This window comes from Eptesicus fuscus, chromosome 1 (assembly GCF_027574615.1).
Source record: "Eptesicus fuscus isolate TK198812 chromosome 1, DD_ASM_mEF_20220401, whole genome shotgun sequence".
Classification (NCBI taxonomy): Eukaryota; Metazoa; Chordata; class Mammalia; order Chiroptera; family Vespertilionidae; genus Eptesicus; species Eptesicus fuscus.
Window position 1 is genome coordinate 113138581 of NC_072473.1, and position 19626 is coordinate 113158206.

A 19626-nucleotide genomic window follows, 5' to 3' on the forward strand; every position below is an offset into this window, starting at 1 on the left:
CAACACGCACATGCGCGGAGTGGCAGGGGCTGCGGAGGGCCTCTAGGCCGCAGAGGGCCTCTGGGCAATGGGCGCAGAGCGGCCAGGCCCCACAGAGAGCTACTGGCATATGGATTCGTGTGCAGGGCTACCAGTATAACTATAATCAAATAATTTTTGACAAGGGTGCTACACCCTTTCAATAGGGAAAGCAGTCTTTTAAATGGATGATTCTGGGACAAATGGATATCCACATACAAATGAATGATTTTGTCCCCTATCTCATACTGAGTAAGGATAGTAAGAAGCTGGGAAAATTCCTGGGCAAGTGGAATGGGGAAAGTGAGACAAGATAATTAAACAAGGCCAAACACTTTGAACAATTTATAGCCAGCTAAGGAATTGTAAGACCTTATCTTCCTAACCAAGGACACTTGAGAGCAAATGGTTTATACCTCTCCTCCCTAACCAGAAAATACATAGCTTAAATCACCCTGGTCAGGGAGTTAGAGGACAGATATCCAATTAAAGCCATTTGTGCCAGCTAAACCCAAGGATAGATGAAGTCAGGGGAACAAATAACAAAAACCTGACTAATGCTAGACAGATCCAAGATAAAAATAAAACCGAAAAGCACACCAAAGAATAATCCCAAACTCCCCTATATGCCCATTTTGACACATCAGCATATTAAAAACATACCTGGAAAGCTAATGGAATATTCTACTAAAACCCTCCCCTAAGACTCTCGCCCCACAGAAGAAAAATTAAAACCCTCAAGACAAAGACCTGGTGCAGGCTTGCTCTAGAGCTTGCAATGCCATTTCTTGGGCATGAACTTTTTACTTCCTCCTAAACTTAAACTCTAAGGATCCTCAGGAGACTTGAAACCAGGGGAGTAATAGGAAGCAGCAGCTCTCCAGGACTTAGCCCCTGATCCTGTCTTCAAGGCCCCCTTTTTCTCTGACTTTCCAGTGAGCTAACAGCAGCCCCTCTTTGGCCCACTTCTTTCCTGTACCATTTCTAGGAAGTCAAAGCAGAGCACTGCCTAGGTTCTCTCCTGTGACTTCTACCCTAACTCCTTCCTTTGTTTCACTGTCCCCACCTTTAATAAATGTACTCTCAAAGTCATCTGGACTTGTGTTATGAAATCTTTCCTACACAAACTCAAGAGCCCACACACTTTAGACCAGCCTAAGGCAGACCTGTTCCAGGCCAGTCCTTGTCTGGTAACATTACTATATACAAAAATTAACTCCAAGTGAATAAAAGACCTAATTTTAAGAGCTAAAACTGTAATATCCTTGTAATAAAAAATATATATATATATATATAAATATTTGACTTTGGATTATTCACATTTCTTAAATATGGCACCAAAATGCAATTTTGTCTTCAGAAAGAACAATGTAGGAGAATGCAGCCTTCCCAATTTCAAAACTTACAACAAAACTGAAGTAATTAAGACAGTGTATTCCTGCCATAAGGATAGAAAAGTGAAATAGAAAGAGTGTATAGAAATAAACCAATACATCTATGATCAATTGAATTCCTTTTACTGATTTTAGAGAGGAAGGGAGAGAGAGAGAGAGAGAGAGAGAGAGAGAGAGAGAGAGAGAGAGAGAGAGAGTGAGAGAAACATCGATTGGTTATCTCCCACATGGGCTTCGACTGGGGATTGAGCCCACAACCTGGGTATATGACCTGCCCTGGAATCAAACCCAGCACCTTTTGATTTACAGGCCAATGCTCCAACCAGCCAAGCCACACAGGCCAGGGCTATGATCAATTGATTTACAATGAGGGTGCCACAACCTTTCAATGAGAAAAAACAATTGTCTTTTCAACCAATGGTCTAGGTCCTGAATAGCCACATAGAAAAGAAGGATTTTGTCTCCTACTTCATACCATAAGCAAAAATCAATTTGAAAGAGATCAAAGACCTACATGTAGGACTTAAATATCTAAAATTCTTACAAGGAAACATAAGTGTAAAACTTGGTGATCCCGGATTGGGCAAACAGTTTCTTTCCACTCCTAAGATATACCTAATGGACTGAAAACATGCTCACACAATTACTTGTTCATAAATGTTCATAGCAGCATTATTCTTAATAGGGAAAAAGTAGAAACAACCCAGATGTCCATGAATGAATGGATGGATAAACAAATGAGGTAAACCCATAAAATAAAATAGTATACAGCCATAAGAGGGAATGAAGTACTACTACGTGCTACCACATGGAGGAACCCTGGATACGTTTTGTGCAGGGAAAGAAACCAGACACTAAGGCCACATAATATGCATCCTAATTGGTCTCCCTGCACCTAGTCTTAATTCCTAAGACTCTTTTCCATTTTGAGTCCAGATAGATGAAAATAAATCACAAAATATGCACTTCATTTTTCTATCAAAATCTTCAATGGTGTCCTGGCCAGGTGGCTCAGTTGGTTGGAGTGTTGTCCTATACACCAAAAAGGTTGTATTTCTTTGTGCCCCTCTCTAAAATATAGCATAATGCAAAGTACTGATTACAAAAATTTAAAATTTTCAACTCTGAAGGGTTGTCAATCTCTGCCTGCAGTTACCAGAGGAGTGTGAAAACTCTTTATCGAGTAATTATACATGTGGATGAATCCTCTTTGAGATTTATTCAAGAGCCCTCTAGTGCTAAAGTGGTTTAATAACAAATGTGAGAAACATAGAAAGGCCTTAACCAGAATCTTAGAGACATAGGTAACTAAATGTGTTACTTCCACCAAAATTTATAATAGGAATGACTTTTTCTTTATTTTTTTAATATATTTGTATCGATTTCAGAGAGGAAGGGAGAGATAGAAAGATCAATGATGAGAGAGAATCATTAATTTGGCTGCCTTCTGCACATCTCTTACTGGGGTCCAGCTGCAACCTAGGCATGTGCCCTTGACCGGAATCGAAACCAGGACCCTTCAGTCTGTAGGCCGACGCTCTATCCACTGAGCAAAACCAGCCAGGAGTGACTTTTTCTTAATGGGAGATTCATTCTGATAAGTATTTTACCCTATTGCACTTATTCTACATGAAGGCAGCATTGTTTGATATCCCCTTTTAATTTATATATCCTCAAGAATCTTTGATCCCAGTCTCTTAAACTATCTATACATTTATTCATTCATTTAACATATGATTTAGATCTAAAATCTAAAGAGATAGGAGACTATAATGGCTAAGATTACAGAACCAAAATACCTGGGTTCAAATCTTGGCTTTATCACTTGTGTTGTGTGCCTGCAAACAAAATATTTACTATATCTGTGCCATCTGTGTATGGGGGTGATAAAAACAGTACTTTCCTGATAAGGTTGTATGAAATAATTAATATTAAAGAGTACTGAGAACAGTGCTTAGTACACAATAAATGCTATATAATTTTTTTTAGCTATGATTTTAATTATTACTATATATCAAGTGTTTCTAGAGCTAACTCTCCTGTCTTTCCTGCATTCTATTTCTTCCATTCACTAAAGTGCTCTGTGGAGGCAATTCCTCTAAAAGTCCCACTCAGAATAAATATACATTCCCAGGAATTTTGGTTACTCTATCAGATGTACTACTTGACATGTGGCATTTTTTGTGTGTGTTTTTGTTTTAAAAAAATATTTTTATTGATTTCAGAGAGGAAGGGAGAGGGAGATAGAAACATTAATGATGAGAAAGAATCATTGATTGGCTGCCTCCTGTATGCCCCCTACCGGGGATCCAGCCCACAACCTGCAACCGGGCATGTGCCCCTACCAGGAATGGAACTGTGACTTCCTGGTTCATAAGTCAACGCTCAACCACTGAGCAACACCAGCTGGGCTTGATATCTTTGTTTTTGATGGGATGAGAAACAGAACAGGGGAAACTTGAGGAAGAGTTTTAAGGATAAAGTAGTCAAAATCATCAAATTTCCCATGTGTGAATTCCATTTTCACCAGGCATCCCTTTTATTATAATTTGGCTTCTCTTGTACATTTCCTTTGTTGTTGTTGTTTTGTTAACCCTCACCCAAGGATTTTTTCCATTGGTTTTTAGAGAGAGTGAAACATAGGTAGAGAGGGAGGGAGAGAGAGAGATTGTTTGCCTTCCGCACACACCCCTACCAAGGCCGGGATTGAACCTATAACCCAGGTACATATCCTTCACCAGGAATCGAACCCAAAACCCTCTACTCTCTAATCCAGGGGGTCCTCAAACTTTTTAAACAAGGGGCCAGTTCACTGTCCCTCAGACTGTTGGAGGGCCGGACTATAGTTTAAAAAAAAACAACTATGAACAAATTCCTATGCACACTGCACATATCTTATTTTGAAGGAAAAAAACAAAACGGCAAAAACACCCGCATGTGGCCCGCGGGCTGTAGTTTGAGGACGCCTGCTCTAATCGCTGAGCTCGGGTACATTTCCTTTTGAGGAAACATTTGCTGACCAGAGTTTTTGGGTTTTCTTGACTGTTATATTTTTTCATGGGAAAAATTAATAAATTGGATCCCAGCCAGTGTGGGTCTGCGGTTGAGCATCGATTCATGAACCAGGAGGTCACGGTTGGATTCCTGGTCAGGGCACATGCCTGGGTTTCGGGCTCAAACCCAAGTAGGGGATGTGCAGGAGGCATCCAATCAATGATTCTCTCTCATCATTGGTATTTTGTCTCTCCTTCTCTGAGGAGAGAATAAATATTAAAACAGAATAAATAGGATTGAAATTTTTGTTTGGTTTATAAATGTTTTCTGGTCATCCCACTGAGGCATATTTTACCCTCTCCCCTCCTAATTTTAGTTGCTTTGCGCAGGCTCTTGACACTCTATACACGGAGAGAATCTGAGGTAAATTTTATTAGTCTAGGGCTCCTGGGAAAGAAAGGGATCTAAACAGATCTGGACTGGCTTGAGAGGAAGAGGGAGTGCGCGTTGGGACTTTGTAGTCTCTAGGAGGGTGGGACCGAGGTAAAGCTCCACATCATGGGCTGTAGATTTGCAATTTCCCAGTGACAACAAAGGAGAAAGTTCTGGCCTTTCTTATCCGCCTGCCCAGAAGTGAGTGTGTGTGTGTGTGTGTGTGTGTGTGTGTGTGCGCGCGCGCGCGCGGGCGCGCGGCCCGGGGGGGGTGGGGTGGGGTATCTATAAATGCTGGAAGATTTTGCAATTTTTAACTTTCCGTGTTTTTTATTTTTATTATTTGTTGTCTTTTCTTGTAAAGCTTATTTTCAGGGTCGGTCAGTAGCAAAAGAAGTATGGATAAGAAAGAAGAAACTAGCTCAAATAGAATTGGCAGGATTCAGTGACTGACTGAACTTGCATATGCATTAAGGAACTATTACGGCAAGGTTTTCAGTCTGAGTTAACTCTTGAGAGAATGGCCACTATTGCCACATGAATTTGTGAGGTAAATTGAGAAAAAAAAATTCTTTACCGTTCAAAACGCGTAGAAAATGTTTGCGCACGCAGTGTCTTGGCAAATGTTTTTCTCCTAAACGTATTTTTTCCTTAACATTTTTTTTCACATTTTGCTCAACAGCTTTTATTTATTTGTTTGTTTGTTTATTTATTTTTATATTTCTTTATTGATTTCAGAGAGGAAGGGAGGGAGATAGAGATAGAAACATCAATGATGAGAGAGACTCATTGATTGGCTGCCTCCTGCAGGCCCCCTACTGGGAATCGAGCCCGCAACCCAGGCATGTGCCCTTGACTGGAATCCAACCAGGACCCTTCAGTCCGAAGGCCGATGTTCTATCCACTGAGCAAACCAGCTAGGGCCCTTAACATTTTAATAACTACTATAGACATGTATATGACAGGAATAACGTGCAAGCAAAACCATATGTTTAAAACAAATTCAGTGAAATTAACCTGATTTTTATGCATTTTATTCACCAAGTTTACGTCTTCACCGGTCGGCTATAGTATTTTTTTTTAAAATGGTGTCTCTATCCCTTACACACAGGGAGGATCCAAAAATCATGTGCTTAGATGCTGTGGGCAGCCCGAATTTTAGAATTGCTACTCGGGTTGCACAGCAGGGTCGCGGAGGAGAGGGCCTCAGCGTCCAGTACTTCGCCCTGGCTCGCAGCCTGCAGCCCGAGACCTGCAGCCCACCGCGCATGTCCAAGTGCTGAGGCCTTCGAGATTGTATAAGGCCGTGTACATGTACGCGCCCACCCTCCAAAGTCCTTTAGTAAAGTATCATAGAAGCCCGGATGTGCGGGGGCCCGAGCGGGGGCCGGAGCGGGGACCGAGAGGAGGCAGGAGCGGGGGGCTGGAGACGGAGGAGCTGCCGTATACCCATGAGGCAGCGCGCGTAGTTATATACCGCCACCGCGGTCTGGGCAGCTCATTCGGCGCTGAGAGGCACTGGGGCGGCTGCTGTGGCAGTAGCCGCCGCCCAGTGTTTTCGCGCTCCTCCTTTTTCCTCCTTCCCTTTCTCCTCCTCCTTAGAGTCCCATTCTGGCCGACCTGTTCTGCTCGCGGTAAGTGGCCGCCACCCCGCCTTCGCCTCAGGGAAGCGGGCGGAGGCTGTCGCTCGCGGCGGTGATCGCCTGGCTGTGAGGGCGGCGTCGGAGGCCTGTGGGTGAGGAAGGGAGGTTGAGGGTCTGGATGCGGCGCGAGTCCAGGATAGTCCAGGGCGCGCGGAGGAGGGGACGGCGGGGTGGCGCGGTGGCGCGGTGCCGGGTGGGCCACCATCTTGAGCCATCGCTGGCGGGGGGGGAGGGATCTCGGGAAGGTAGCTGCTCAGCGGCGGGGTTTGGCGTGCAGCTCAGGCCGTGCTCGCGCGGGTTGCCGCCACTGCCTCTTTATAGTCTGGGGCCTGTGCGTGGCTGTGGGTCCCCAGACAGATTTTGGCTTTTCTTTCTGGAGACAACTCCCTTCGGTCTTTTGTACATTTGATGTCGATGTCTGGTGAGACCCGCCTACCCCTGAGTCTCTAAAAGAGAAGGTTCCGAACTTTGAGGCTTCAGAGGCCCTGGGGCCCATCGTTTACGTGTAGGTTTCCCCCACCCAGATTACTGGTCGTCGAGTGCTCACACCCTCGTTCTTGCCAAAGGGATTTCGCTCCTCCTCAGAGAAATCTTGCTCCATTCCGTTATTGTCTAGAGGAGAACAGCCCCGGGAAGAAACGTGGAGTTAGAGACACATTTTTTTTTTTTTTAACAATGAGCTTTGCAGGTTTTACTTAATGGAAAAAATTATCTCATTCTGAGATTTTATCCTTCTCTAGACGCGGAGGGAGTTCCTTTTAACTTACCTCAAGTTTTAATGTTTTTATTAAGGAGAAATTAGAATAAAATGTTAAGTGTAGCAGCTTCTTGCAAGCACAGGAAATCTTCAAGGGGTTCTCTTTGTTTGCAAAGATTTTTTTTCGTTGTTTTTATTTTTAATATGTGGACTTAAATTTCGCCTTTTGTTTTCAGTTTTGGTCTGTGAGTTTTAATGTCTTTTAGTGCCATTAAATATAGACTTGAAACCAAGAAATAATGCTTTAAACTACAAAAAGTCTTCTCTTAGCCTTTGTGAGATGTCCCGCTTTGGGGGTTACTGTGAAAACTCAAACCGTCTCCTTAAGGATAAATTTTATTGAACCTATGAAGGCACTGGTTTGCTTATGAAATTAAGTTAGGGTTGTATGCCCTTGATGTTATAACATTGGTACAGATTCCACTATAATTGTATTCTGCATTGTATATTTCATGGATTATTACCCATTTTGAGGTGTTGATAGAACTATTTGGAAGGTGAGGAAACAGCCTCAAGTAGAAGACTTTACGGAAGTCATAATGGGTAGGAATTTATATATCTGATTCTTAAACCTATATCTTCTAACTCTTCAACCAGTGTTCAATTTATTGTATCATGCCCCACTTTTCATTGCAGTGAAGTGGTTAAGGAGAATAAACAAGGAGGCTCACCCCCAAAAAACAAAATATTTTCAATTCCCCTTTCCTTTAAATTTTTATTTTTAATACTTCAGATCTTTTAAACTTTTTGGTATTTAAATAATATTGTTATTATTTCCAAGCATGTTGAAAAGTTGGAGAATAGTCCATTGAAAAAAGTTTTGATGTTGAAAGGCTCCAAATTCCAGCTTCCCCTGTTCAACCTATTTTCCTCAGTTAAGTTTTCTAGTCTAATCCCATTTTCTTCAGCCCAGTGTTTTACTATTCAGCATCAACTTTTTTTTTTTAGTTGAAGAGATGAGTAAGGGGAAAGGAATATATAATTCTGTATCTCCTCTTCTCTCTGATTTGTTCTCTTTATTCAAGAGGACATTTAGAGCCATCCAAAAATATGTTTGTTGCTGTTGTTATACTAATAGAAAACGGGAAATACCTAAATGAATAAAAGTTTTTGTAAATAAAAAGCAATCCATAGTTTTAGTGACAGAATATTGGAAATTTATATTTAAAATATTTTTCATTTCAAAAGTAACGTGATAGGTCAGAAATATTTATGACTTATTCATTAATTAAATATGTAACTGAATATTTTTTCTGTCTTCCTACACCAAGAGGGACTAAAATATATTTGGTTTTTAGGCAGGTTGTTTTAAATAATGACTCAAGAAGATGGTTTACTCAGTAATTTGTATCAAAAATGTGTGTCTAGCCCTGGCTGGTGTGCTTAGTGGTTAGAGCATCAGCCCTTGAACTGAAGGGTCTGGTGTTCTTTATTTGTGACGGTATTTAAACAGTTCTTTACATGAACTAGAATTTGATTTCTTTTTAGTGCAAAGTACTGCATAATAATTTTTCATGTGCTTTATTTTATCTTCCCAGTAGGTATTACTGTTTTCATTTTACAGAAAAACTAAGCTCAAAGAGGTTAATTAAGCATTCTGTAGGTTTGGCGACCAGAAAGTGGCAGACTCCAAATTCACACTCATTTATTCAGCCCATGTCCAGTGTTCTCATCATTGTACTGCAGTTTTTACTTGACATTTCCCCTAGTGGATAAAATATACCCCTCTAAGATGTGTGTCAGGATCCAGCTTATCAAATATGGCCCCCCCAAAAAAATCACAGTCTTTGTACCCAATGATGATTGTTTGAATTTTATTGAGGAAAATGATGTTCTGTTCGCTGTCTTTGGTCGCAAAGGTCATGCTATTGGTGACATTTCTGTAGTCCGCTTTAAGGTTGTCAAAGTAGCCACTGTCTCTCTTTTGGCTTTATACAAAGGCAAGAAGGGAAGAACAAGATCTTAAGTTTTGATGGTGAAAACAGAGTAGTAATAGATTTTCATATATCAAAAAAACAAAGTAAATGAGTAAAACTACAAAATCAGTGCTATATGAATCAGTGTTAATACATTGAACAAATACTATATTTTTATGAAACAAAGTCACTGCCTATTTTTTAGTTTTTCATACCTATAATTCATATCTATCTAAACAATAGCAAGATTTTTCTATTTGAACCTTTTCAATACCTTCATTTCTATAGCTAAATGTATTATTTAAATACTCTCTCCCTCTGATCTTTTATTAGTCAGCATCAATTAAAGTTACAGCACTTGATGACAATGCAGTAGTAAATACAGACAAACACATGAGCACTCATAGGATCCAGCAATTCCACTTCTGGATATTTATCCAAAGTGAACAAAAACATTAACTTGTAAAGATACCTACCTCCCCCCCCCCCATGTTTATTAAAGCATTATTTACAACTAGTGGCCCAGTGCACAAAATTCATGTGTGTGTGTGTGGGGGGGGTGTCCCTCAGCCCGGCCTGCACCCTCTCCAATCTGGGACCCCTTGGGGGATAACTGGCAATCGGATGTAGGGATTGGGCCTAAACCAGCAGTCAGACATCCCTCTCGCAATCCGGGACCGATAGCTTCTAACTGCTCACCTGCCTGCCTGCCTGATCGCCCCTAACCACTCTGCCTGCCGGCCGGCTCACCCCCAACTGCCCCCAGCTGGCCTTCTTGCCAACTGCTCTCCCCCGGCCCCATGCCGGCCTGCTCACCCCCAACTGCCTCCTCTGCCAGCCTGATCACCACCCCTGCCCCCTCCCCGTCAGCCTGCTCAGCCCCAACTGCCCCCTACTCCACCGGCCTGATTGCCCCCAACTGTCCCCCACTGTCAGCCTGCTCGCCCCCCCCTGCCGGCCTGCTTGCCCCCAACTGACCCCCCTGCCGGCTTCCTTGCCCCCCACTGCCAGCCTGCTCGCCCCCAACTGCCCCCCACTGTGGACCTGCTCACCTCCAATTGCCCTCTCCTTCTGGCCTGATCACCCCTAACTGCCTCTGCCTCAGCCCTGCCACCCTAGCTTTGTCCAGAAAGATGTCTGGAAGGTCTCCCAGGTCTCCCAGTCTAATTAGCATATTACTCTTTTATTAGTATGGATAGCCAATGCATGGAAACAATCTAAGCATCTATGGGCAGATAAATGAATAGAGAAGATGTGATGTGGCGTGGTGTGTGTGTGTTTATTTTTAACAGCTTTATTGAGATAATTCATATAACATACAATTCACCCATTTGAAGTGTACAGTTCATTGGTTTTAGTATATTCACAGTGTTGAGCAAACACCACCACAATCAATTTTTTGATGGCCACTATTTTTTTAAAATATGTATTTTTATTGATTTCAGAGGAAGGGTGAGGGAGAGAGAGATAGAAACATCAATGATGAGGGAGAATCGTTGATCGGTTGCCTCCACATGCCCCACACAGGGGATCTGGAATGTGCCCTGACTGGGAATTGAACCATAACCTCCTGCTTCATAGGTGGAGGCTCAACCCCTGAGCCACACCAGCCAGGCTAAAATATTTTCATCACCCCCAAAAGAAATCCCATACCCATTCAGAGTCACTCCCCATCTCCCTCCAGCCCTCCCAGACCTAAGCAACCACTATTCTACTTTCTGTCTTTATGAATTGGCTATTTCTGGACATTTAATATAAATGAAATCACAATATGTGGTCTTTTTGACTGGCTTCTTTCACTTACTATAATGTTCTCAAGATCTATTCATATTGTAGTATGTATCAGTACTTCATTCCTTTCTATGACTGAATATTATTTCATTGTATAGGTATGTCACATTTTGTTTATCTATTCATCAATCAGGCATTTGGATTGTTTTCACTTTTTGGTCATTATCAATAATGCTGCTATGAACATTTGTGTACAAGTTTTTGTGTGGACATATGTTTTCAATTCTCTCTTGCCAAGATTGCAATTGCTGAGTCATATGGTAACTTTATGTTTAATTTTGTGAGGAACTGTCAAAGTGTTTTTCCAGTGTCTGCACAATTTCATATTCCCACCAGCAGTGTATGAGGTGTCCCTTTTTTCCATATCCTTGCCAATTCTTGTTATTATTTGTCTTTTTTTTTATTATAGCCATCCTAGTGGGTGTGAAATGGTATCCATTAAATTTTTAAGTATTTTTTTCTTGTGGTAAAATACACATAATGTACAATTTACCATTTGAACTATTTTAATCCATTGTTTTAAAATTTTTTTTGTAGAATGAACTCTTAAAAGAGTGTTGAATTTTAAATATTTAAATCTGAAAACAAAAACTATCTAAATAGTAATTGCAACTACTTAAAGGCAATCTCTAAAACCTGAATGGGTGTGTTCCAAGAGTTGTTTGTCAGTTACTTGGAAGTCATTTACTTGAGATTCATTCCCCGCCCCCCCTATAGGAACAGTATATTAAACATGGGCATAGTGTCTTTAAGTCAACAGCTAGAATGGAGAGATCTTTACTCTTCAGCCTATTTTGATGCCAACTCTGAGTTGCATAACCTAGACACCCTTTGGAGTTGCTATTATAGGAGCACCAAGGTTCTCACTGCACATTTTGCTGAATATTCCATTTCTTTAACAGATCTCCCACAGAATTCCTTGCTTTGGAACCAAAACTCTGAAGTGATTACTTAAGATTTTTTTGTGGTGATAGCTTTGAAGGGTTCAGCTATCTTATTGGATAGCACAGCTTTAGACTGAAGTTGTGGTTCTAATGGCACCTGAGTATTTCTGACTTTTTAGAGTGTTTGTGAATGTATTAATTGAGACTCCTTGGTGGCTGCTATGGGCCCCAAAAGCCATCTCCATAATCATAGGCAGTACATAGGACATGTTTATTTATAGTATTTGTATATTTAGTACTAATTTTAAGATATTTGTGTCAATAGATATTTTATATGATCATCTAATAGAGTTCTTTTTTTGTGAAATATATTTTATTGATTTTTTACAGAGAGGAAGGGAGAGGGATAGAGAGTCAGAAACATTGATGAGAGAGAAACATCGATCAGCTGCCTCCTGCACACCCCCTACTGGGGATGTGCCCACAACCAAGGTACATGCCCTTGACCAGAATCGAACCTGGGACCCTTGAGTGAACAGGCCGACACTCTATCCACTGAGCCAAACCAGTTAGGGCATGAAAGAGTTCTTTATGAGTCTCATGGGCTGTGCAGTTGTGACTCTTAAAAAATATTCTGTATTCTTGACATTATTAGTATGTTCCTCATGCTGAGCAAGAATTGTCATGTATTTATCTACTCGACATGTGCATTACCTTAATTCTAGTTGCAGAACAAGTGATAACTATTCAAATAATTGAGTTGAAGAGATTTAATAGTCAAACCTCAGAATTACGGAAATTTACTTATGTACTGAATCACTAGAGATTCTTGTAGCAGTAATTCAAACATTTATAGCAGTAACTTCTTCTGGAGTTAAATTAGTTTATTTCCCCTTTGGTCTAGTGAAGGCTAAATTTGGAATTGGAAAAACTAGGAAAGCTTGCTTTTGCAGTCTGAGGATAAAGACAAATGTGAAGGCTCAATTAGCCGTTTATCCTAATATGTCAGATTTCTGATGTCTTTTTTTTTTACTTTTTTATTTTATAACAAATAGTTTTAAGTATGTTTATTTTATATGTCAAGTATGTTATGTGCATGAGAATTCTGAACACAAATCTCTGTTTCAAAGAAAGCAAAAATGTTGATAATGTTTAATGCACCACCTTTTATAAAAGCCTAAAGAATCATAGACATATAAGTTTGTAAACTTTTGAAGGCAAGGCTATGATTTATTCATCTTAATTATTTTTCTAGAACTGATCACATTACCTTGAGCACAGAAGGCAATGAGTAATTATTTTTAATCAATCTATGATGAAATTTATCCAGTTACTTTTCTGTTCCTTTTAGTCATCATTGATAAGAAACCAAAAAAGTAAAATAAAAATTTATTTGAACATGCTTTTGTATAATAATTACATTTATTTATGATATGAAGAATAACAGTTAAAAATTAATGTCACTTAGTATTTCAAAATTCACATTTAATGAAACATATTGAAGGGTGATTACTCATTTTTATAAAAGGGTACCTTTCATAGATTATTTGTAATTTAATAATTCAGTAAGTTTCTTCAAGTAATAAATGCTTTGCACATTCAGCATTCTATTTACTAAATTTTCATTCATTCAGAAATGAACCAAATATGGAAAGTAAGTAGCATGTGTGTATATCAAACACATGAAACTCAAAAGGTAAGCTTTTCATAGAAGAAAAATATTAAATATGTGTATATTTAATTTAACAAATCCACCCTAATAGTAGGTATGTTTATTTTATAGGTCAGAAAATTAAGACCTAACTTGCTACCTTGTCTGGAGTCACATGGTGAGTTTGCTGGAAATCGAAATCAGGCCCAAAGATTTCTGAATCCCAATTTTATGTTTCAATATTTTGTGTTAAAGTGACTCATAAAATTGATTGTTGTTATATATTGGTGCTTAGGTGACTCTACAACTTGATGGATGACAATAAATCTTTTCAACCAAAAAGTAAGTATTGCTGCTGCACGTGATACTAGTATGTGTGACTTCCTTACTTATAACCTTGCTTCATGATAAAAGGTAAGAAAGGTATAGGTGGGCACAGTTTAAACACATGTATTAAAATAATACATACTTGTAGTAAAAAAGAACAATATACAATAAAAATGTTAGTAAACTAGAAATTAAATGTTTCTTCATCTCCAGAGATAATTACTAATATCGGTTTGGTATACATAATCAAACTTTATATATATGCAAACTAAATTATTTCTAAATAAAATCATGCTGTATATGCTATTATATGCCTTTAAATAATTTTACTCAAAAATATTCCTTGAAATATATTGACAGTGGCAGTACCTAGTTAAAACAATGAGGGAGATCTATAAACATAGATGTAAATGATTTTTTTATTATCAGTATATATGGGTCTCCTTCATTTTTTAATTTTTTCTTAATCTTTATTCTTGAAAGTATTACAGGTGTCCCCTTCCTACCCTTCCCCACACATTTGTCCATGGGCTATGCATATAAGTTCTTTGATTAATCGCTTCCCTCCTCTCCCCTTCCCTCTGAAATATGGCAGTCTGTTGCATGTTTCATTGTCTCTGGAACTGTTTTGTAAAAGATAGCACTGCCTGACTTTGCTTAGTTTCTTAGCCTGTAAATTATCATATGTTAAGTGCCTAGTGTATATCCAGTAGACTACTGTGTATAAGAAATACAAAGGAAGAAGAAAATGTGTTCTTCACTGTTAAGGAGCTTACTTTGGAGTAAGACATGTACAGTTCAGGCACATTAATAGTGAGCAGTTTGAGATCATGTATGGTAAATTTTGAATTGCATTGAATATTCTATCAATGTAGTAAGAGGCAGAAGAAAAACAAGGTTTAATGGTTTATTGAGGAAATTTTAATTGAACCAAGAGTTGGGATGGGGCAGGGAATTAATATTTTGTTGAATATATGTGTGAAGTTAGGTACTTTGTGTGACATTTTCATAAATTTACCTTACACTTCAATTAGGTTGATATTATACCATTATTAAAAGTGAGGAAACAGATCCAAGCAATTTCTCCAGAGTCATATGATTAGAAGTGGTGCAATGAAGATTTGAATTATTCAATTTGATGTCAAGTTCATGCTCGGTCTATTATACTTAAATAATGTGGACAGTCTAAGGTAAGGAGGAAGGATATTATAGATGGAAGAAGCAGTACAAATGAGGGCTTCAAGGGACAAAATGAGGATCATATTTTCAAAGTATTCAAAATATGCAAATGCTAATCTATGAATTACTTTTTAATTTTACTTAGAGCAAGCATGTTAAACTCGCGGCCAGTTGCCAGCTGCGAGTTTGACATGCTTGACTTAGAGCATTCTGCATGTATATGTATATTTTTTAAAGTATAGTTTAGAAAAGAAAGGGATCAGTTCATAAAACTGGTTATATTTGGGAGGGTGGGAATGTTTTTTGTTTTCTTTTATGGTAGGTGGACTACTAACCATGAAGCAACTTTATGCCAAGAAATGATTTTGGCATACCAGTATAAAAGGGGAAATATTAAAGATTTTTTTAAGATAGCACCAATACGTTAAAGTGATTCTTTCGTATGCACTCCCCAAATCAGATTTACATAGTACCTTTTTATTGTTGTTAATTCTCACCTGAGGATATTTTTTCCATTGATTTTGTTAGAGAGTGGAAGGGAGGGAGGGTGGGAAGGAGTGTGTGGCGGGGTAGTGGGGGGAGAGAGAGAAAGAAACATTTTCGACCTGGATCGAACTTGCAACCCAGGTACCTTCCTTTGACCTGGAACCAAACCCACAACCCTTTAGTGCTTGGGCCAATACTCTAACCACTGGCAGTACCGGCCAGTGCTACATAGTACCTTTTAATTTTGACTTAGAAGTAGAAATGACATTATTTTAACATAGTAATATTACCTTTAGAAATTACTGCATTTAAAGATGAAATACATATATCATTGTCTTAAAGAAAGATATTATTGTCTGAGCCAGAACCCTGGAATTATTTTGTTTTAATTTTATTGTTTAGTTGTTCCCTATCCATGTCTCACTCCACATATCTAGCACCATTTCTATCCATCCATGTTGCCATTATATTAATTAAGTGTTCCCTCAAAAGGTTTTAAACCAAAACAATACATGCATAGCTTTAAAAATACAGATAATATTAAAGTTATAAATTGCATAACCATCATTGCTGAAGGATGTAAAAGAACAAGAGAAAGGGTTGTGCACATGGGTATGCATATGTTTTGGGTCTGTATATCCCCATGTTTTTTCAAGACACCCACTATTATTAGTTTAGCTGTTTTTCTAATCATCACTTCCATATTTATAAAATTTTAAAACACACATATACATAATGCTGTCTCTTGAATCATAAGTTTTTGCCATTATCTAATGATTTCCTATTAAGTACTATGAAGGTTTTAGGTTTCTTATATTATCCCTACCCTCCAAGCACCTCCCATTATAGTTATAGCTCAATTTTTGGTTAAATCCTATTAGATGTTTTTATTATAATGACCTTAATAAATTTGTTCCCTGATGAGCATAGTACTATGGTATTATATGTTATAGATACATTTACTTTTTTCTGTTTTAAAATACATTTCTTTATTGATTTCAGAAAGGAAGGGAGAGGGAGAGAGAAATAGAAACATCAATGGTAAGAGAGAATCATTGATTGGCTGACTCCTGCATGCCCCCTACTGGGGATCAATCCCGCAACCTGGGAATGTGCCCTTGACCAGAATCGAACCTGGGACCCTTCAGTCTGCAGGTCAATGCTCTATCCACTGAGCAAAACCGGCTAGGGCTACTTTTTTCTGTTTTAAAAAATATATAGGCATCAATTTAAATTTTTTATTTTTTAAAATTTGCTAAATTTAGTTAAGATCTATAGCCAAGTTATCTCACACCCTTCTGTAGCATATTAACTCAATTTTCTACATGGTAAAACTTGCAATCTATCAATTTAATTTTTAGTGTGTGTGTGTGTGTTTGTGTGTGTTTTCCTGGAGACATTCCTCCTGGGGGTAATGTTATCCTGCTCTACATTGCCTGGTTACTCTTTAGACCTGTTGAGCAGCTATTGTCCTGGGACTTTCTTTTGTCTTTGTATTGTATTAAATATCACGTTTTCTGCATCCTGGTCTTCCTCCGTTTTCTTTTTCTTTTTTAAAAAATATATTTTATTGATTTTTTACAGAGAGGAAGGGAGAGGGATAGAGTGTCAGAAACATCAATGAGAGAGAAACATCGATCAGCTGCCTCCTGCACACCTCCCACTGGGGATGTGCCCGCAACCAAGGTACATGCCCTTGACCAGAATCGAACCTGGGACCTTTCAGTCTGCAAGACGATGCTCTATCCACTGAGCCAAACTGGTCAGGGCTTCTTTTATTTTTTAAAAATATGTTTTTATTGATTTCAGAGAGGAAGGGAGAGGGAGAGAGAGACAGAAACATCAATGATGAGAGAGAGTCATTGATGGGCTACCTCTTGCACGCCCCTCAATGGAGATTGAGCCCGCAACCCAGGCATGTGCCCTGACCCAGAATCGAACCGTGACCTCCTGGTTCATAGGTTGTTGCTCAACCACTGAGCCACGCTGGCCAGGTCCTTTTTCTTTTTTAAATTTTCATCCAAGGATATGTTTGTTTTAGAGAGAGAGAAAGAGAGCATTGAGGTGAGAAACATCCATCGGTTGCCTCCCTTAAGCGCCCCGACTGGGAATTGAACCTACAACCTTTTTGGTGTACGGACGATGCTCCAGCCAACTGAGCCACCTGGCTAGGGCTCCTCCTTCTTAAGTGTCATATTTTGGTGGATTATTTTTAAGAACAGATGAATGGGGGATAAATTTTGTCTAATGTTTCTTGCCTTTATTTTTGATGAAAATATGTACCTTATGCTTAATGAAAATCTTGGCTGGTTATACAATTCTAAATTGAAATCTATTTTTACTAAGACTTGTGAAAACAATATTCTAACTTCTCTCTCTCCACTCTCACTCTCTCAGCTGTCACAATATTCCCTTATCTTCAGCATTCTGAAATTTCACAATATGTCCCTCAACTCTCTGTTTCTTTTCTTAATTATTGTGCTAGGTGCTGGTGAGCCCTTTCTATCTGGAGATTTATATCCTTAAGAACTGGGAATTTTTTCTTGTATTTTTTCATTTGATTATATTCCCTCTCCTTTTTCTTTTTCTGGAACTTTTATTAGCTGAGTTATAACTTTGAAATTTATTTGCCAACACACACGGTGGGCAAAAATAGGTTTACAGTTGTGAGTACACAAAACAGTTTATTCTTGTATTATTATTTATTAAGTACTAGAGGCCCGGTGCATGAAATTCATGCACGGGGGGGGGGGGTGTCCCTCAGCCCAGCCTGCCCCCTCTCCAATCTGGGATCCCTCTCACAATCCAGGACTGCTGGCTCCCAACCGCTCGCCTACCTGCCTGCCTGATTGCCCCTAACTGCTTCTGCCTGCCAGCCTGATCACCCCCTAACCACTCCCCTGCCAGCTGATCAATGCCTAATTTCTGCCCTGCTGGCCCGATTGTCCCTAACTGCTCTCCCCTGCTGGCCTGGTTGCCCCCAACTGCCCTCCCCTGCAGGCCTGGTCGCCCCTAACTGCCCTCCCTTGCAGGCCTTGTCCCCCCAACTGCCCTCCCCTGCAGGCCTGGTCGCCCCTAACTGTCCTCCACTGCCGGCCTGGTCACCCCTAACTGTCCTCCCCTGCAGGCCTGGTCACCCCCAACTGCCCTCCCTTGCAGGCCTGGTCGCCCCTAACTGTCCTCCACTGCCGGCCTGGTCACCCCTAACTGTCCTCCCCTGCCAGCCCAGTCGTCCCTAACTGCCCTCCCCTGCTGACCTGGTCGCCCCAACTGCCCTCCTCTGCCAGCCCGGTCGCCCCTAACCGCCCTCCCCTACTGGCCTGGTCACCCCAACTGTCCTCCCCTGCTGGCCATCTTGTGGTAGCCATCTTGTCTCCACATGGGGGTGGCCATCTTGTGTGTTGGAGTGATGGTCAATTTGCATATTACCTCTTTATTATATAGGATTATATTATTTTCCATACAAACAACTATAACCCTACTTTTGCTCAACCCTGTATATATATTTTAGTTCCACTTATGGGACATTTACTCAACTATGGCATTTGGTTTTTTACTGAATTTTGGCTATATTATTATAATCTTTTTGTTTTCTGAATGTTACTTTTAATAGCTTTCTTGTCTTATCTCTCTAAAAATGTTAATTATATTCTCTCTAATTTTTCCTGCCCTATATATTATCTCTGTTTCCTTTAAAATCTTTTATTCTGTTTTATTGTTTTTGTCTTTCACATTGGAAGTTTTAGTCATATTTCTGATGATCATTAGTTGTACATCCTTATTAAGAATGAGGCACCAAGCCAAAACCGGTTTGGCTCAGTGGATAGAGTGTCGCCCTGCAGACTCAAGGGTCCCAGGTTCGATTCCGGTCAAGGGCATGTACCTTGGTTGCGGGCACATCCCCAGTAGGGGGTGTGCAAGAGGCAGCTGATCGATGTTTCTCTCTCATCGATGTTTCTAACTCTCTATCCCTCTCTCTTCCTCTCTGTAAAAAATCAATAAAATATATTTTATAAAAAGAAAAAAAAAAAGAATGAGGCACCAAAATGATCATTTGCTCTGTCAGCACTTGTAGCTTGGTGGTATTCACAGTACTGTAAGCTCTTTGCTTAGTTTCTTCATGTGAGAAAAGTCTAGATCTATCCTAAGATGGA

General features: G+C 39.7%; 1 protein-coding gene across 1 annotated transcript in view; it reads left to right on the forward strand.

The window, feature by feature from the left end:
* Nucleotides 1-6358: 6358 nt before the first annotated feature.
* Nucleotides 6359-19626, forward strand: part of ZNF280C (zinc finger protein 280C) — a 51182-nt gene continuing 37914 nt past the window's right edge. The window contains exons 1-3 of the mRNA XM_008153916.3: nucleotides 6359-6472; nucleotides 13613-13658; nucleotides 13776-13822. Of these exons, the coding sequence (XP_008152138.2) occupies nucleotides 13792-13822 (31 nt within the window). The 5' untranslated portion in view covers nucleotides 6359-6472; nucleotides 13613-13658; nucleotides 13776-13791. The remainder of the gene's footprint in view (nucleotides 6473-13612; nucleotides 13659-13775; nucleotides 13823-19626) is intronic.